The 18,815-nt window shown below is 42.2% G+C and overlaps 1 protein-coding gene across 1 annotated transcript; it reads left to right on the forward strand.

The window, feature by feature from the left end:
* Positions 1-8,703: 8,703 nt before the first annotated feature.
* Positions 8,704-13,885, forward strand: LOC118394969 (myeloid-associated differentiation marker homolog). Its single transcript, XM_035788689.2, has 2 exons — positions 8,704-8,868; positions 11,801-13,885. The coding sequence occupies exon 2, from the start codon at positions 11,935-11,937 to the stop codon at positions 12,814-12,816; it is 882 nt and encodes a 293-aa protein (XP_035644582.1). The 5' UTR covers positions 8,704-8,868; positions 11,801-11,934; the 3' UTR covers positions 12,817-13,885.
* Positions 13,886-18,815: the final 4,930 nt, after the last annotated feature.

Below are 18,815 nucleotides of genomic sequence, written 5' to 3' on the forward strand. Positions count from 1 at the left end.
TGCTTCCGTCCCTCTCCTCGCCCCTACCTGTGCTCAAATCAGGGGCCCTCTACACTCATCAACAACTGACACCCTCAAAGCATTGTTACCTATCGCTCCACAAAATCTGTGGCCCTTGCAGAGCAAGGGAAACAACTACTTCAAGGTCTCCGAGCAAGTGACATCACCGATTGAAACGCTATTAGCGCGCACCCCGCTTACTAGCTAGCCATTTCACACCGGTTACACAAGGAGTACAGGAGGGGGCTGAGCACGGACCCTTGTGGGTCCTTCACCACCTGGGGGGGCTACCCGTCAGGAAGTCCAGGACCCAATTGCACAGGGCAGGGTTGAGACCCAGGGCCTCAAGCTTAATTATGAGCTTGTAGTCAATGAACAGCATTCTTACATGGGTATTCCTCTTGTCCAGATGGGATAGGGCAGTGTGATGGCGATTGTGTTGCCTGTGGACCTATTGGAGCGGTACGCAAACTGAAGTGGGTCTTGGGTGGCAGGTAAGGTGGATGAGATATGATCCTTAACTAGCCTCTCAAAGCACTTCATGATGACAGAAGTGAGTGCTACGGGGCGATAGTCATTTAGTTCAGTTACCTTTGCCTTCTTGGGTACAGGAACAATGGTGGGAGAGATTGAATATGTCTGTAAACACACCATCCAGCTGGTCTGTGCATGCTCTGATAGCACAGCACAGATTGAAGGGTACACTTCCTGCTTTAACTTCCTGGCATGGGTACACTCAAAATGGCAGCCAGTCCACCCATTACACCATCATTGACTTGAGTGGAGATGTCCTTTCTATTTATTCTTATTTCTATAGCTGAAACATCAATCCATGGGCAAGTCGGTAGCACATTTTCATTTGTGCCAAAATCGAAATGAAAGAAAAGTTGTCTTGCAAATTCAGCAGGCTATCATGTAAAATTGACTTTATTTTATTAGCTTGTGCTTTGGTGTGGTTATTGTCGTGTCTTGACTATCATTATATTATCAAATATATTCTCTGTGTAATTATTACATGATTAAACTAATCATGTAAACATGAATTAACTATGAAGTCGGGGCACCACGGGAAAATTATGTTTAGAGTTACTATTTCCCGAATTGAACTCTCTTCAGATATTTTCATATCTTATCGACAGTCACTTATTAATGTATTATTACTTCATCGGACATTCTGAACGTCGTACTTTCTTGTAGTCTGCACGAACCCTACTTTATGGATGAATCAGCGATACACAAATTAGGTCAATTATGTATTTACTAACTAATTAAACAATTACAGAATACACACTAACAACATACAGTAAACAGTCTCTAGAAGACTAACAAAACAGGACAGTGGTTATAACACGGTGGCGAATTCAGAGAAAGAAGGGGGGAGAAAGGGAGACAAAGGAGTTACTCTATCAGACATTGGGAAGCTGCGCTCACGAAAATACAAAATCTTAAGCACTCTAATAACTGCTTATTTGGAAAAAGAGAATGCAATTTATATATTTACGATTGAGCTGGCCTTGATCGTCGAAATCCTTTGGTCTCGGAGATGTTGGGTGTATGACTCTGGTTCAGTCACCAGAGATCACCATGTCCTTAGGTAGAAGTCGTGGTGGTGGTAAGAATTGATACTTCGACATACCCTGTACAGTAGTTCTTAGAGTTGATCTCGTTAGAATGCTTCAGAGGTAGCCGGTGTTCTCTTCCTGGGCTACGTATGTTTTCAGCTGCAGACTGATAACGCGACATCTAGGATTTGCTTCTTCTGTAGTGATCGATAGCTTATAACCATTTTGCAACATTCGGCTTGTTCTGTAGATGTAACCATTTCAACGTGGGGATTAGCGTTCTCACATTCTCTGGTCTTGTCCTTTGGTGGAGTTGTAGTTTTAAACCATTTTGCAACATCTGGCTCACACCTTAGTCTGCTTGGTCTATAGAGTGGTAGATTTCTTAACCATTTGTAACGTATTCAGTTGGCGCTGCACGTAACTGGTCTAATATGTCAATTCTTCAGCAAGTCCTTTTAAACACTTGGGGAAAAAGGGTGTTCCATTATGTTTGGCATAATGTCTGTGCTTACGTGGGCTTAGTTACTGACTGGATAAACTTTACGTTAAAAAAAACATTTTCTTATTTAGAAGACTTTAGTTACATTTCTATATTTTCAAAAGTATTCTGATACTTAATCATTCATTTTATACAACATTCATTCAGATGCAAACCACATAATTGAGAAGTATAGACAGAGATACAGTTATGTGGTTATACTGTCTTTCATGATGTCGCAACATGAAAACAAATTTAACTTGAGGGTTATTTTAGTCTCCGCTGACCATTTCTAACAAATAGAAATATTGTTTAATTCTCAAATTTTGGGGATGCAGGAGATTTGACAGGAGATGATCCTTTGTTCTACTTAGGTCTCTCCCTCCAAGGGAAGGTATTTATGACCATCATAAAACTGGGGGGGTCTTAAGACCTTAGCCTAGCCGGCACGCCCGATCTCCATCTCAGGACTGGAAAGTCATGATATTATCAATGCACAAGCACCTTTTTCTCCACTCCTATTAATGAAATAATAAGTCATACAAAAGTTTTACTGTGCCTGAAGTTTCAAATGCATTTGTCATTACAAAATGTGTAATGTGATTTTAACGTTACAATTTTTTAGTACACAAAAACAGATTCAAAATATTGAATCAGTTGTATTCCGCAAATGAAGTGGATGAGGATGCAGTTTTTGCAAGAGGGACGGAATCTGATTTGAATTAGAAGCCGTTTTCGTGATACCAGTTCTCTCTCTGTGGGTCTAACCCCAAGAAGTTCTGGAAAACGGTTAAAGACCTGGAGAATAAACCCTCCTCCTCACAGCTGTCCATGTCCCGTAATGTTAATGATGTGGTTGTTACTGACAAGGAGCACATGGCTGAGCTCTTTAATCACCACTTCATTAAGTCAGGATTCCTATTTGACTCAGCCATGCCTCATTTCCCGTCCAACATTTCCTCATCTCCTACCCCTTCTAATGTGACTAGCCCCGATGCTCCTCCCTCTTCCCCTGCCCCGCTACAAAGTTTCTCCCTGCAGGCAGTCACTGAGTCCGAGGTGCTAAAGGAACTCCTTAAACTAGACCCCCCAAAACCATCTGGGTCAGATGGTTTAGATCCTTTCTTCTTTAAGGTTGCAGCCCCTATCATCACCAAGCCTATCTCTGACCTTTTTAACCTGTCTCTCCTATCTGGGGAGATTCCCATTGCTTGGAAGGCAGCCACAGTTTGTCCTTTATTTAAAGGCCAATTTCTATTTTGCCGTGTTTATCAAAAGTGTTGGAAAAACGTGTCAATAATCAACTGAATGGCTTTCTTGAAGTCTATTGTATTCTTTCTGGTATGCATTCTGGTTTCCGCTCAGGTTATGGATGTGTCACTGCAACCTTAAAGGTTCTCAATGATGTCACCATTGCCCTTGATTCTAAGCAATGTTGTGCTACTATTTTTATTGACTTGGCCAAAGCTTTTCATACGGTAGACCATTCCATTCTTGTGGGCCGGCTAAGGACTATTGGTGTCTCTGAGGATCTTTGGCATGCTAACTACCTCTCTCAAATAGTGCAGTGTATAAAGTCAGAACATCTGCTGTCTCAGCCATTGCCTGTTACCAAGGGAGTACCCCAAAGCTCGATCCTATGCCCCAGGCTCTTCTCAATTTACATCAACAACATAACTCAGGCAGTAGGAAGCTCTCCCATCCATTTACGGTTTGGAAAGTATTCAGACCTTTTCCACATTTTGTTAGGTTACAGCCTTATTCTAAAATGGATTAAATTGTTTTTTCCCTCATCAATCTACACATAATTCCCTTTAAGGACAAAGCAAAAACAGGTTTTTAGACATGTTTTAAATATTTTTTATAAATGAGCAAAAATATCACATTTACATAAGTATTCAGACACCTTTACTTAGTACTTTGTTGAAGCACATTTGGCAGCGATTTCAGCCTCGAGTCTTCTTGGGTATGACGCTACAAGCTTGGCACACCTGTATTTGGGGAGTTTCTCCCATTCTTCTCTGCAGAACCTCTCAAGCTCTATCAGGTTGGATGGGGAGCGTTGATGCAGAGCTATTTTCAGTTCTCTCCAGAGATGTTCAATCAGGTTCAAGTCCAGGCTCTGGCTTGGCCACTCAAGGACAATCAGAGTCTTGCTCCCGAAGCCCCTCCTGCGTTGTCTTGGCCGTGTGCTTAGGGTCGTTGTCCTATTGCTTGGGGTCGTTGCCCTATGGTCACAAGACGCAGGCCTCTTTATTGTCCCTAGAATTTCAAAGTAAACAGCTGGAGGCAGGGCTTTCTCCTATAGAGCTCCATTTTTATGGAATGGTCTGCCTATCCATGTGAGAGACGCAGACTCGGTCTCAACCTTTAAGTCTTTATTGAAGACTCATCTCTTCAGTAGGTCCTATGATTGAGTGTAGTCTGGCCCAGGGGTGTGAAGGTGAATGGTAAGGCACTGGAGCGACTAACTGCCCTTGCTGTCTCTGCCTGGCCGGTTCCCCTCTCTTCACTGGGATTCTCTGCTTCTAACCGTATTACAGGGGCTGACTCACTGGCTTACTGGTGCTCTTCCATGCCGTCCCTAGGAGGGGTGCGTCACTTGAGTGGGTTGAGTCACTGACGTGATCTTGCTGTTCGGCTTGGCGCCCCCCTCGGGTTCGTGCCGTGGGGGAGATCTTTTTTAGGCTATACTCGGCTGGTTGAAGTTGGTGGTTGAAGATATCCCTCTAGTGGTGTGGGGGCTGTGCTTTGGCAAAGTGGGTGGGGTTATATCCTGCCTGGTTGGCCCTGTTCGGGGTTATGGCCGGACGGGGCCACAGTGTCTCACCCCCCCCTCATCCTGTCTCAGCCCCCAGTAATTATGCTGTCAGTCTGTTATATCTGGAGTATTTATTCTGTCTTATCCAGTGTCCTGTGTGAATTTAAGTATGCTCCCTCTAATTCTCTCTTTCTTTCTTTTCTCTTGGAGGACCTGAGCCATAGGACCATGCCTCAGGACTATCTGACCTGATGACTCCTTGCTGTCCCCAGTCCACCTGCCACCTGGTCGCGCTGCTGCTCCAGTTTCAACTGTTCTGCCTGCGGCTATGTAACCCTGACCTGTTCACCGGACGTGCTACCTGTCCGAGACCTGCTGTTTTCTACTCTTTCTCTCTACCGCACCTGCTGTCTCTTACTCTGAATGATCGGCTATGAAAAGCCAACTGACATTTACTCCTGAGGTGCTGACCTGTTGCACCCTCTACAACCACAGTGATTATTATTATTTGACCCTGCTGGTCATATATGAGTGTTTGAACATCTTGGCCATGTACTGTTATAATCTCCACCTGGCACAGCCAGAAGAGAACTGGTCACCCCTCATAGCCTGGTTTCTTCTTAGGTTCCTGCCTTTCTAGGGAGTTTTTCTGTGCCTCTATCCCTGCATTGCTTGCTGTTTGGGGTTTTAGGCTGGGTTTCTGTACAGCACTTTGTGACATCGGCTGATGTAAAAAGGGTGTTATGAATAAATTTGATTGATTGACTGGTTGATGCTTTTTTATAAAACACTCTTAGGCCTCACTCCCCCCTATCTGGGATACCTACTGCAGCATTCATCCTCCACATTTGTATTTTATTTAACTAGTCAAGTCAGTTAAGAACAAATATGTATTTACAGTGATGGCCAAACCCTAACTCAGACGACGCTGGGCCAATTGTGCGCCGCCCTATGGAATTCCACATCATGGCCGGTTGTGATACAGCCTGGAATCGTACCAGGGTCTGTAGTGACACCTCTTGCACTGAGATGCAGTGCCTTAGACTGCTGCGCCACTCAGGAGCCCATATACAACACCCGTTCTGCCAGTCACATTCTGTTAAAGGTCCCCAAAGCACACACATCCCTGGGCCGCTCCTCTTTTCAGTTTGCTGTAGCTAGTGACTGGAACGAGCTGCAAAAAAACACTCAAACGGGACAGTTTTATCTCCATCCCATCATTCAAAGACTCAATCATGGACACTCTTACTAACAGTTGTGGCTGCTTCGCATGATGTAATGTTGTCTCTACCTTCTTGCCTTTGTGCTGTTGTCTCTGCCCAGTAATGTTTGTACCATGTTTTGTGCAGCTACCATGTTGTGCTGCTGTCATGTTGTCTTGCTACCATGTTGTTGTCATGTGGTGTTGCGACCATGCATGTTGTTGTTCTAAGTCTCTCTTTATGTAGTGTTGTGGTGTCTCTCTTGTTGTGATGTGTGTTTTATCCTACATCTTCTTCTTTTTGTTATCCCAGTCCCCTTCCCCACAGGAGGCCTTTTTCTATTTGGTAGGCCGTCATTGTAAATAAGAATTTGTTCTTAACTGACTTGCCTAGTTAAATTAAATATATATTTGAAATCCAAAGTTGAACTTGCCAGAGGCATTTCACTGCACTTGTGTGCCACGTGACAATAAAACTTTAAACTACATTAGTAGTATAGGGCTCAGGTGTTCTTGTGGGCTCGTGGACATAGTCCTCAGTTGCAAACAGGCACCAGTGTGTGTGTGAGAGAGAGTGTGTTGTGTGCGTGCTTGCATACTTGTGGTGCAGCATTGTAAAACTTCAGATGCCTTCAGTCTGTTTCTGAGAAACTAGTCATTAGGGGAGTAAATAAATAGTGGTTTCCATGGGAACTGTCTCTGTTTCTTAGCAACATATACAAATAATGTCAACGACAACAAAGAAGTACCTGCAAAATAATTTTTTGGTAGCCATTGACTGATAACATATTGTTATAGGTTACAGATGTAATATTATACCATTTGAAGGACATTGCCTGCTATAAATATGAACCATTATGTTAAATGAAACTGTAATAACTAAATGACAATCAATTGAATTAATAAATCTGTAATTATTTTCATTAATTTACAGTGCCTTCAGAGAGTATTCATACCCCTTGACTTATTCCACATTTTGTTGGTACAGCCTAAATTCAAAATGGATTAAATAGATTTTGTTTCACCCATTTACACACAATAATACCCCATAATGACAAAGTGAAAACATGTATTTTGAAGTGTTTGCATATTTATTGATGATGAAATACAGAAATATCTCATTCAGCCTAAGTATTCACACCCCTGAGTCAATACATGTTAGAATCACCTTTGGCAGCGATTACAGCTGTGAGTCTTTCTGGGTAAGTCTCTAAGAACCTGGATTGTATAACATTATTCTTTTAAAAATTGTTCTAGCTCTATCAAGTTAGTTGTTCATTTCTAGACAGCCATTTTCAAGTCTTGCCATACATTTTGAAGGTGATTTAAGTCTAAACTGTAACTAGGCCACTCATGAACAATCAATGTCATCTCAGTAAGCAAATCCAGTGTATATTTGGCCTTGTCTTTTAGGTTATTGCTGAAAGGTGATTTTTTTTTTCTCCCAGTGTCTGCTGGAAAGTAGACTGAACCAAGTTTTCTTCCATGAATTTTGTCTATTCTTAGCTCTATTCTGTTTATTGTCATCCTAAAAAAAAAATCCCCAGTCCCTGCTGATGACAAGCATACCCACAACATGATGCAGCCACCACCATGGTTGAAAATATGAAGATTGACACTCATCACACTCAGTGATGGGTTGTGTTGGATTTGCCCCAAACATAAGGACATAAAGTTTATTCCTTTGCCACATTTTTAACAGGTTTACTTTAGTGCCTTATTACAAACAGGATGCATGTTTTGTAATAGTTTGTTTTCTGTACAGGCTTCCTTCTTTTCACTCTGTCGTTTAAGTTAGTATTGTGGAGTAACTACAATGTTGTTGATCCATCCTCAGTTTTCTATCACAGCCATTACACTCTTAACTGTTTAAGACCATGGGCCTCTTGGTAAAATCCCTGAGCGGTTTCCTTCCTCTCCAGCAAATGAGTTAGGTAGGACGCCTGTATCTTTCTAGTGATTGGTTGTATTTATACACCATCCAAAGTGTAATTAATAACTTTTGCACACATTGTATATAGACTCCCCTTTTTTCTCTGTGTTACTGACTTGTTAATTGTTTACTCCATGTGTAACTCTGTGTTGTCTGTTCACACTGCTATGCTTTATCTTGGTCAGGTCGCAGTTGCAAATGAGAACCTGTTCTCAACTAGCCTACCTGGTTAAATAAAGGTGAAAAAAAAACATTTAAAACAAAACTTCACCATGCTCAAAGGGATATTCAATGTCTGCTTTTTATTTGTTACTCATCTACCAAAAGGAGAACATGGATGTGGTTTATTTCTGCATGTTAAAAAAAGTAAAATAAGTAGCATATCTGGATGTCATTTATAGTAGGTATATCTGTCAAGATGTATAATCCTGTAATATGATTCTGGCCCGCAATGCCAAAAGTATATTCTAATGTGGCCCTCCATGGAAAATGCCCAGGCCTGCTGTAACACAACATAATGTGGAAAATCTAAAGGTTTGTGAATACTTGCAGAAGGCACTGTGTATATCAGGTTGCTAATATAGTGATTATTCAGATACTGACCTATTGATGGAGGAGGCACAGATCCAGACTTCTAGAATTTGGCAACACACTTGTAGCCTACAGAAAACGTACAACCAATTCATCTTAGAAACTAGCCTACTTAGTCGAGTGCAATTTTGCGTGGAGGAGGGATGGGATGGCGCGCAGTAGAAAGATGATGGCGACATTTGATACCTAATTTGGTTTGCACTGGGCGGGGAGCTGGGTGGATGTGCTTTTCTTACTATGACTAGGAAGAACGGACTAGGAGGGCTACGCTTGCAAACTCCCATTCGATTGGAGATCCTGAGAGAGAACTGAGGATATTGCAGCCACAACGTAGCAAAGGTAATACATTTTGGTTACAGTGTTATATTTGAGATTGTGAAATATAGAGGTCTATTTGAGAGTGTTTTTGTTTGTTGTTTCTCAACACGATGACGACAAATTGTACAACCAGTTGAAACGTGTCCTAACTGCATTCCTTTTATAGTTTTAAACACGTCCTAACTGCATTCCTTTTATAGTTTTAAACACGTCCTAACTGCATGCCTTTTATAGTTTTAAACACGTCCTAACTGCATGCCTTTTACAGTTTTTGTTGTTTCTCTTTCAGAGTCAGCTTTCTACACTATGCAATTGAGACATCCCTTTTGCACATCAAATAGCCTAGAAGTATTTTGGACACAGGGATAGTCACGAAAATAACTTCTGCAGTGTTGTAAAACTGTTCTGCCATTTAAATGTCTTTTGCCTCATATGAATGACTTGATGGGGGGGGGGGATACACTCGTTTTGTTCTAACACTGAGAAACTCCAGGGCGCGGCACAATTGAGCGTCACACCCACCCCAGACTGTGGTTGTCAATGAGCAACCAGAATAACGGAAGAATAACAGTAGGCTACGGCTGTCAGAATAACAGGAAAGTAGTGAAACGATTTCAGATGAATATTTTGATTATGAGGGCTCTGGTAGTTTGTGGGAATGTGGGTGCAGGCGTTCCTATAGTACCTACTACTACTTGATCAGATCACTTGTTATAAGACAAATATTTCCCCCTATATTGTTGCATCTGACCAGCTCACTTATGGAGCATGGTGAAACAACGTGAACATTTAGGACACGTTGGTTTTAACAATACAGTACATCATGGCCAAGGGTATTTCTGTGACATCCTCAGTGACTAAAATATATCAATATTATGGTATTCAGTGTCTCCTGTTTACATCACTGTATTGTGCCTCTATTTCGTTTTTTCTCCCTCTCTCCCTTTCTCCCTCCCTCCATTGTGGGATCATTAGCTGACAGACTAGAGTCCCTTGTGTCTATGCCCAGCAGTCTGGGAGCCTATGGCTCTTTATCTGGATTAAGGGTGAAATCGAGTTAACCCTGTTGTGTCATGACAACGCTCTTGACCCCTGCCTCAAACAAACACTGAGCCTGCCCTCTTCACCCTCAAGCTTGTGTGTGTGTGACTGTGCAAAAGTATGCTATTGTATACTATTGTATATCCTGTTTCCCCTCCTGTCCAGGCTATGTGTGAGCCTATGAGCCTATTTTTAGCACCTCTCTAAAGGAAAGGCTGTCTTTTCCATGCCACCCCCTAAAAGGTGGCTTACCCATTTTCCTAACATGATTTCATAAGTACCAAGTAATGGCTGGGAGTGGATGGATTTTTCCATTACTTCCTCCCATAGGTTTATTTTAAGTGGTTTACGTGATTTGTGTTTCTCTTTGATAGAGAGACAGAAAAAGAGAGGGATACAGAAAGAGAGAGAGATTTATGAAGGTAAAAGAGTCAAATATTTAAAAAAGAGAGATCGGGAGAGGGGACTTGGCACCTTTTGACTCAGTTAGCAGTTTGGCAGTAGTCTGCATAGCTGGGATAAATAAACGAGTCGGAAAATCTTACAAGAGGGAGGGTGCATGAGAGAGAGAGAGAGAATGACAGAGGGAGGTGACTCACTGTTCTGCTATTCCTCTTCATCGTTGTGTTTAAAGTGTGCCTTTCTGAGATTAAGGCACAGGGATTTCCCCATTTTACTTACTTCAACTAGCCTGTTCTGCCTGACTGCTTTGGTCACTCTCACTTTGAGTTTGTCCATAGTTTAACATCTTTATTCATCTGTCTGTTTCCTCTATTTCTCTCTATCCATATCCCTTCCCTCTTGCTCCCACTCTCTGTCCCCTGCTGTCTGAACAAGACATTTTGTTAATGTAAACAGGTGTGTCTCTTTTAGTCCCTCCTACGTTATGTAATCTGGGAGCATAGACTCTTTACCATTTGTGGAGGGGACTGGAGGAGAGAGTGGCTTGGGGGAGTGGGAGGGAGCAATAGTTACTCAGGCCTGTTGTGTCTCTGGATAATGAGACTTTTAGTGACCGATGACAGATTGGCTGTGAGTTCGGGTGGGGGTCTCTCAGCACCACGCCTGTCTGAAAAGCGGGGGTGGGGGGTAAAAGCATGTCCAGTGACACTGACTCACTGACTTTTAGAACAGGAATCCCTCAGTTGATTAAGCCTTCTCAGAGAATGAAAATTAAAAGAAGGAACCTATATACTTTCACATCCTCTTATACAGTTGAAGTCGGAAGGTTACATACACTTGGGTTGGAGTTATTAAAACTGATTTTCCCATGATGTCAAGCAAAGAGGCTCTGTAGGTCCTGAAATACATCCACAGGTACACCTCAAATTGACTCAAATGATGTCAATTAGCCTATCAGAAGCTCCTAAAGCCATGACATAATTTTCTGGAATTTTCCAAGCTGTTTAAAGGCCCAGTCAAATTATTGTATGTAATCTTCTGACCCACTGGAATTGTGATACAGTGAATTATAAGTGAAATAAGCTGTCTGTAAACAATTGTTGGAAAAATGACTTGTCATGCACAAAGTAGATGTCCTAACCGGCATTCCAAAACTATAGTTTGTTAACAAGAAAATTGTGGAGTGGTTGAAGTTTTAATGACACCAACCTAAGTGTATATCAACTTCTGACTTCAACTGTACATGATCTTTAAAATGCAAAATCCATGATTGAATTGATAAACTTTTGTGTATTGTCACCCACTATTATGTTACATTTACAAGGAGATATTGGAAAGAAAATATAACTGTTGCCCTCATGTCGTCAAATATGATACACCATTACGAATGTTTTATGAGAACCATAATGGAATCAAGACTTGCCATTAGAACTTTATTGTTTTTATATGAATGCATTCTGTTAATTTGTTCTTTGTTACTGAAGCTGCTCTCAATTCTGTGTCTCCTTAGAAGATCCCTCTGCACCTGATGCACCAAGAACAGTAGTCCTACAGTATTCCACATAAATATCTCATCTCCAGCCTATTCAGCCTTTCACTTTAATCTAACCCATTCTAGTTGTCAAGCATCATCCATATCCCATCATGCCGATAGTAGTGGTGCACTCCAACCCCCTGTTTTGGGTGCGTTTGTGTGCTTTGGTGTTCTCCTGTGTGGCCTTTGCTGTGACCGTCCATGGGGCCAACCTCTCCCATGGCACAGGGGACTGGTGTGTGTTCTGCTGGGCCTTCAGCTTCGCTGGGACCCTGCTGGTGCTGCTGGTGGAGCTGTTTGGCCTGCAGACCCGTGCCCCTGTCTCCTGGAAGAACTTCCCCATCACCTTTGCCTGCTACGCCTCCCTGCTCTGCCTCTCTGCCTCCATCATCTTCCCCCTCTACTTCCTCAAGGGCCAGACCTACCGCAGCGAGACTCAAAACTACCGCATTGTGGCCACCGTCTTCTCCTGCCTGGCAACCATCGCTTACATTTGTGAGGTGAGCATCAGCAAAGCCAGGCCAGGAGAGGTAGCAGGTTACATGGCCACCGCCCCGGGTCTGCTGAAGGTGTGTGAGACTTTTGTAGCCTGCGTCATCTTCGTCTTCATCAGCGACCCAGTGTCCTACGACTCACACAATGCACTGAGGTGGTGCCTGGCCGTCTTCTGCATCTGTTTCATCCTGTCAGCGGCCATTATAGTGCTGTGTATCTGTGAGTGCACCGGCTGCCTGCCCTTCCCCTTTGCCCGCTTCCTGTCCGCCTACGCCGTTCTGGCTGTCGCCATGTACCTCTCCGCCACCATCATCTGGCCCATTTTTAAGTTTGACAAGAAGCACGGGGGATCCTCCAGGCCCTATGGCTGTGGCAGATATGCAGGGCTGTGCGACTGGGACAGGCAGATGGCTGTGGCTGTGCTCACCGCAGTTAACCTTGTGCTCTACCTGGCAGACCTGATCTACTCTGCCCGACTGGTGTTTGTTACTGTGTAAGAGGAAGGAAGCGGGAGGTAGTTGATTTGATTACAATGTAGAGAGAGGTTGAGGAGTAGAAATGAAGAGGTAACGAAATAAACTGCTTACTGTATTTTGCGGCATTTATATATCAATATTCAGAAAGAGGTCACCTACTCACCCAGAGAGGGACTATACATTGAGGGAATTGCTGTGGTATTTCATGCAAAGGAAAACATCCTTATACAATGATGGTGTTATGGACCCAAGAACTCAGATTAGATGGACCAGATCTTTTTTTTATTTTTTTATTTTTTTATCTCTGATTATCTGACACACAAACACACACAGTGTTCCATAGACAGGATGGATTTATTGAGTATGTTGATGTTACTATAGTTCAATCTTAACTTTGAATGGTCTTTTTATGAGCATGGCTTTTTAGAAATGATGAAATACTGTTAGTAGATGTAATATTTAGTTTACAGAACAACTCACACCTACCTAGTTTGGAGTTAAGAAGTAACAACAACAAAAATGTCATTCAAACCCTTAAGTAAGTCCTAGAACATGTGTACACTGCTCCAAAGTTTGAAAAAAATGAAAGTTTAGGAAGTTGCCTAGCTTTTTGGTGATTTTATATTCCTGTTTTCGCATTTAAAAAATATATATTTTCATATTCTGCCGAGCTGTTTGGTCAAGAGTTTATTGTATGTTGAAAGACTATATTCAAAAGGTAATGCGCATTTACTGTTTGACACTTGTTTGCTATAACTCATTCTCTGTCGGTGATGAGCTGTAAAAAAAACAAACATCTTTTAGAATAAAAAAAGAAAGTTGTTAGTTACATGTATTCTCTTTAATCAGGCCCATTGGTTTGTACTACTGTGTCAGTCTGCTCTCGTGGATGAGAATGTCCACTTTGTCATAGAGAGGGAGATCTTTTCGCGGCATTGTCTTCGGCTCCACTTCCTGCTGTTACTGATACATGACATGTCCTTTTGTTTCGTTTTTTTTTATTCCACTGTGCCTGTTGACAATGTGCCTACCACATCAGTGTTTTGGGAGAATATAATCCAGTGTTCAATAAAAGCCATGTGATATATTATTTGAGCCTGTGTGACAGTCACTTCTTGTGTCTGTAACTATTTAAAGCACCAAGAAACAGGTAAGGACTGAAAAACAATCATCTCTTGCCATTCAACCTCAGTTGTTTAACCATGACAGAATATGGCCATTTCTGAAAGCATGTTATGTGCACAAAGAATACTTATGCCCATTCCTGTGACTGAAAACTATAAGGAAGCAATATGTTTGGCGCCTTCTAGACTGGGATTGATGGATATAATTTCAACAAAATTAAATCTAAAGGTTAAAGGTAAGTTTCTATCAAAATCTATAGAACTAAGGCCTCCCGGGTGGTGCAGTGGTCTAAGGCATTGCATCGCAGTGTTCCACCAGAGACTCTGGGTTTGAGCCCAGGCTCTGTTGCAGCCGGCCATGACTGGGAGGTCTGTGGGACGACGCACAATTGGCCTAGTGTGATCCAGGTTCGGGAGGGTTTGGCCGGTAGGGATATCCTTGTCTCATCGTGCACTAGCGACTCCTGTGGCGGGCCGGGCACATTGTACGCTGACCAGGTCACTAGGTGCATGGTGTTACCTCCGATACATTGGTGCTTCCGGGTTGGATGCGCACTGTGTTAAGAAGCATTGTAGCTTGGTTGGCTCTCGACCTTTGTCTCTCCCGAGCAGGAGTTGTAGCGATGAGACAAGATAGTAACTACTAACAATTGGGGAGAAAAAGTGGGGTACAATTCTAAAAAGATATATATACATTTATAGAACTTTGTTTCCCATATTAAAATGTGAACTCTGTATCAGGGATCTGAGTGACTTGTCCATTCTGGGTTAAGGACTGTCAGGTGTCTGCCATTGGTTCAGGCAGTTGCTTTGAATGTGGCACTATGTTTCCACGTGCAAAGCATCTCCATCTCTTCAGACTATCTGACTATGTATCACATCCGGCCATGATTGGGTGGCACACAATTGGCCCAGCGTCGTTTGCCCGGGGAAGGCCGTCAATGTAAATAATAATTTGTTCTTAAGGTGCAATACCACCACAAACTGGACAGGAGGGACTAGCAGTGCGACAAGTGTCAAAAATAGAACTATGTTCTGTTTTAGCACCTGGCTATGCAGACGCTCGTTGACAAGCGCTAGCAGTTTGAATGAAATTATTGAATAACATGTATGTATAAATGTATTTTGAATGCGAGCGGTGTGGCCAGCATGAGTATACAGTATGTCACACCAGGGGGACAACTTTGGATTTAGAAGTGGGGGGGACATGATTCTTCTTCTTTTTATATTATTTTTATCCAGTCGGATAAACACTCCAAACAGTCTACCCGACCACTCGGAGGCGTCCACATGGTCCTAAAGCACACCCGTGCCTCGTTTTGTATCATATTCCAATGCGATACTAAATGCATTTTCAGAATGTGGGGGGGACATGCCACCCTCCGTCCCCAGTAAAAGTTGCACCCGTGTCACACATAAGCTCAGTCATATTTTTATTAAATATTTTATTTAACCTTTATTTAACTTAGCAAGTCAGCTTCAGGATCAGTGTCGCGTCCACGGGACGGTTGAGCTAATGTAGGCTAATGCGATTAGCATGAGGTTGTAAGGAACAAGAATATTTCCCAGGACATAGACATATCTGATATTGGCAGAAAGCTTAAATTCTTGTTACTCTAACTGCACTGTCCAATTTACAGTAGCTATTACAGTTAAAGAATACCATGCTATTGTTTGAGGAGAGTGCACAATTATGAACTTGAAAATGTATTAATAAACCAATTACGCACATTTGGGCAGTCTTGATATAACATTTTGAACAGATATGCAATTTTTCATTGGATCAGTCCAACACTTTGCCTACACACTGCTGCCATCTATTGGCCAAAATCTAAATTGCTCCTGGGCTGGAATAATACATTATGGCCTTTTTCTTGCATTTCAAAGATGATGGTACAAACAAAACAAAATCGTGTTTTGTTTTCATTGTATTATCTTTTACCAGATCTAATGTGTTATATTCTCCTACATTAATTTCACATTTACACAAACTTCAAAGTGTTTCCTTTCAAATGTTATCAAGAATATGCAGATCCTTACTGCAGGTCCTGAGCTACATGCAGTTAGATTTGGGTATGTCATTTTAGGCGAAAATTGAAAAATAGGTTCCGATTCTTAGTTGGTTGCCAATCGCCATATAAAGTCCAAAGAAGATGAAGAAGAAGAAGAAGAAGGGATCAGAAATCAGTTGTGTGCTGGGCCATGACTGGCATTGGAGGAGGACTGTGATATGACGGAAGCAGAAGTGTAATTTGAAGCTGAAAGCGGTAGAGTACAGTTAGCGAAAAAAGTCCAAGAATGGAACAAAAAGGGCAAAAATTGTTTTGGAAAAATGAATCATTCCTTGTTGTAGCAATTTTTTGGGGATAAAGATGTGTATTTGGGAAACCCTTTGGAAGTCACGAGGATGGTGAAGAAGGCGTTGGGAAAAGTGGATGCAATCAAAGTAACCAGGAGTGGTATGGTGTTGATATCGTGTGTATCTAAAGAGCAAAAGGAGCGTGCATTGTGGCTCGCAAAAAATATTGATGCATGAAGTGAACAGCTTTGATTTTCGGAGCAGGGCACCGGTAAAAGGTGTTATTTCTGGCGTATCTTTGGCAAAAAAAATCCAGGAGTAGTTAACTGTTAAGGGTTAATGCCACACGGTCAAGGTTAGGCTTGCACTGATCGGGAGGACCTCGGGAATGTTCCTGAGGTCGAATTGTGCTTCTAACCCTAACTGTTCTCCCGCTGTCACCCAAAAGCACCTGCAATTAAGGGCCAGGCTTCATTATGAGCTCAGACCAAGCAATCTACGGTCTAGTGGGCATCTCGTTGAACTTGACACAGCCTAGAGGTTATGGTAATGCCATTGCAGGCTCTGGGTGTCTTTAATGCTCCCTCTGCTAGCTCCTTCATTTAGTTTGACATTGAGGGAGAGTTTACTTTCCTGGCGCCACTCTGATAGGGCCCTCACCTCTTTCCTGTAGGTTGCCTTGTCATTGTTGGTAATCAGGCCTACTACTGTTGTGTCAGGACCTGAAGCAAGGATACAGTATTCATATTCTTGATACTACTTGAAAGGAAACACATTGAAGTTTGTGGAGATGTGAAATTAATTGTAGGAGAATATAACACAATAGATCTGGTCAAACTAAAAAACGTGAGTTTTATTTTTTTTTTTTTTTTAAATGCAAAACAAAGGCAATACATTGAGGTAGGAAGCTGGGGATTGTGTCCACAACAGGGAAACAGTGTGTGTGCAAAGTTTCAGACTGATACATTCAAGAATGAGAGAGCAACATAATATTTAGTATGAAGTCTCCCAGGTGTCCTTCACGGGTTTGCCCAAATGTACCCAGGTGGCCAAATTGGTCAATTGATACATTTTCAACTACATAACTATAGAGAACATGCAAAAATGCTATGGTAATAAAACATTTAAGTTTCCAAACTCCCAGGAATGTCATACATGATGGATCATTATCTTCCCTACATAAAAGGCACTAACAGGAGAAGTGACGAGAACGCTGATCCAATTTCTTGTGGCAGAGAATACAACGACGCCTCCCCGCTGTGTTTTTTCTGAGGCACATTCAGGTCTGCAGTTCTGTATTTTGGCCAGGCGTGAGTGGGTGTGGAGCCAGAGACAGCAATCCTTCTTGGTCCTTTCACAGCCTGGAGGTGTGTTGGGTCATTGTCCTGTTGAAAAACAAATTATAGTCCCACTAAGCACAAACCAGATGGGGTGGCGTATCGCTGCAGAATGCTGTGGTAGCCATGCTGGTTAAGTGTGCCTTGAATTCTAAATAAATCACTGACAATGTCACCAGCAAAGAACCCCCACACCATCACACCTACTCCTCCACACATTAAGGTGGGAAACACATGCAGAGATCATCCGTTCATCTACTCTGTGCAGACCAAAGGACAGATTTCCACCGGTCTAATGTCCATTGCTCGTGTTTCTTGGCCCAAGCAAGTCTCTTCTTCTTATTGGTGTCCTTTAATAGTGGTTTCTTTGCAGCAATTTGATCATGAAGGGCTGATTCACGTAGTCTCCTCTGAACAGTTGACGTTGAGATGTGTCTGGTACTTGAATTCTGTGAAGCAGAGCTCCTGAGTGGTGCAGCGGTCTAAGACACTGCATCTCAGTGCTAGAGGTGTCAATACAGACAACCTGGTTCGAATCCAGGATGTATCATAACCGGCTGTGATTGGGAGTCCCGTAGAGCAGTGCACAATTGGCCCAGCGTCTTCTGGGTTTCCCAAGGGTATGCTGTCATTGTAAATAAGAATTTGTTCTAAATTGACTTGCCTAGTTAAAAAATGTAAAGCATTTATTTGGGTGGATATTTCTCAGGATGGTAACTCTCATGAACCTATCCTCTACAGCAGAGTTAACTCTACGTCATCCTTTCTTGTGGAGGTCCTCATGAGAGCCAATTTCATCATAGCGCTTGATGGTTTTTGCGACTGCACTTGTAGAAACATTCAAAGTTATTGACATTTTCTGGACCTTCATGTCTTAAAGTAATGATGGATTGTCATTTCTCTTGCTTATTTGAGCTGTTCTTGCCGTAATATGGACTTGGTCTTTTACCAAATAGGGGTATCTTCTGTGTATCACCCCTACCTTGTCACAACACAACTGATTGGCTCAAACTCATTAAGAAGGAAAGAAATTCCACAAATGAACTTTTAACAAGGCACACCTGTTAAATTGAAATGCATTCCAGGTAACTAACTACCTGATGAAGCTAGTTGAGAGAATGCCAAGAGTGTTCAAAGCTGTCATCAAGGCAACGGGTGGCTACTTTGAAGAATCAAAAAAGAAAAACATATTTTGATTTGTTTAACACTATTTTGGTTACTACATGATTCCATATGTGCTATTTCATCGTTTTGAATGTA

Source organism: Oncorhynchus keta, chromosome 15 (genome assembly GCF_023373465.1).
Source record: "Oncorhynchus keta strain PuntledgeMale-10-30-2019 chromosome 15, Oket_V2, whole genome shotgun sequence".
Lineage (NCBI taxonomy): Eukaryota > Metazoa > Chordata > Actinopteri > Salmoniformes > Salmonidae > Oncorhynchus > Oncorhynchus keta.

What these genes read in the sequence shown, in the direction of transcription:
- LOC118394969 (XM_035788689.2), top strand. Translation starts at nt 11,935, where the DNA reads ATGCCGATAGTAGTGGTGCACTCCAACCCCCTGTTTTGGGTGCGTTTG.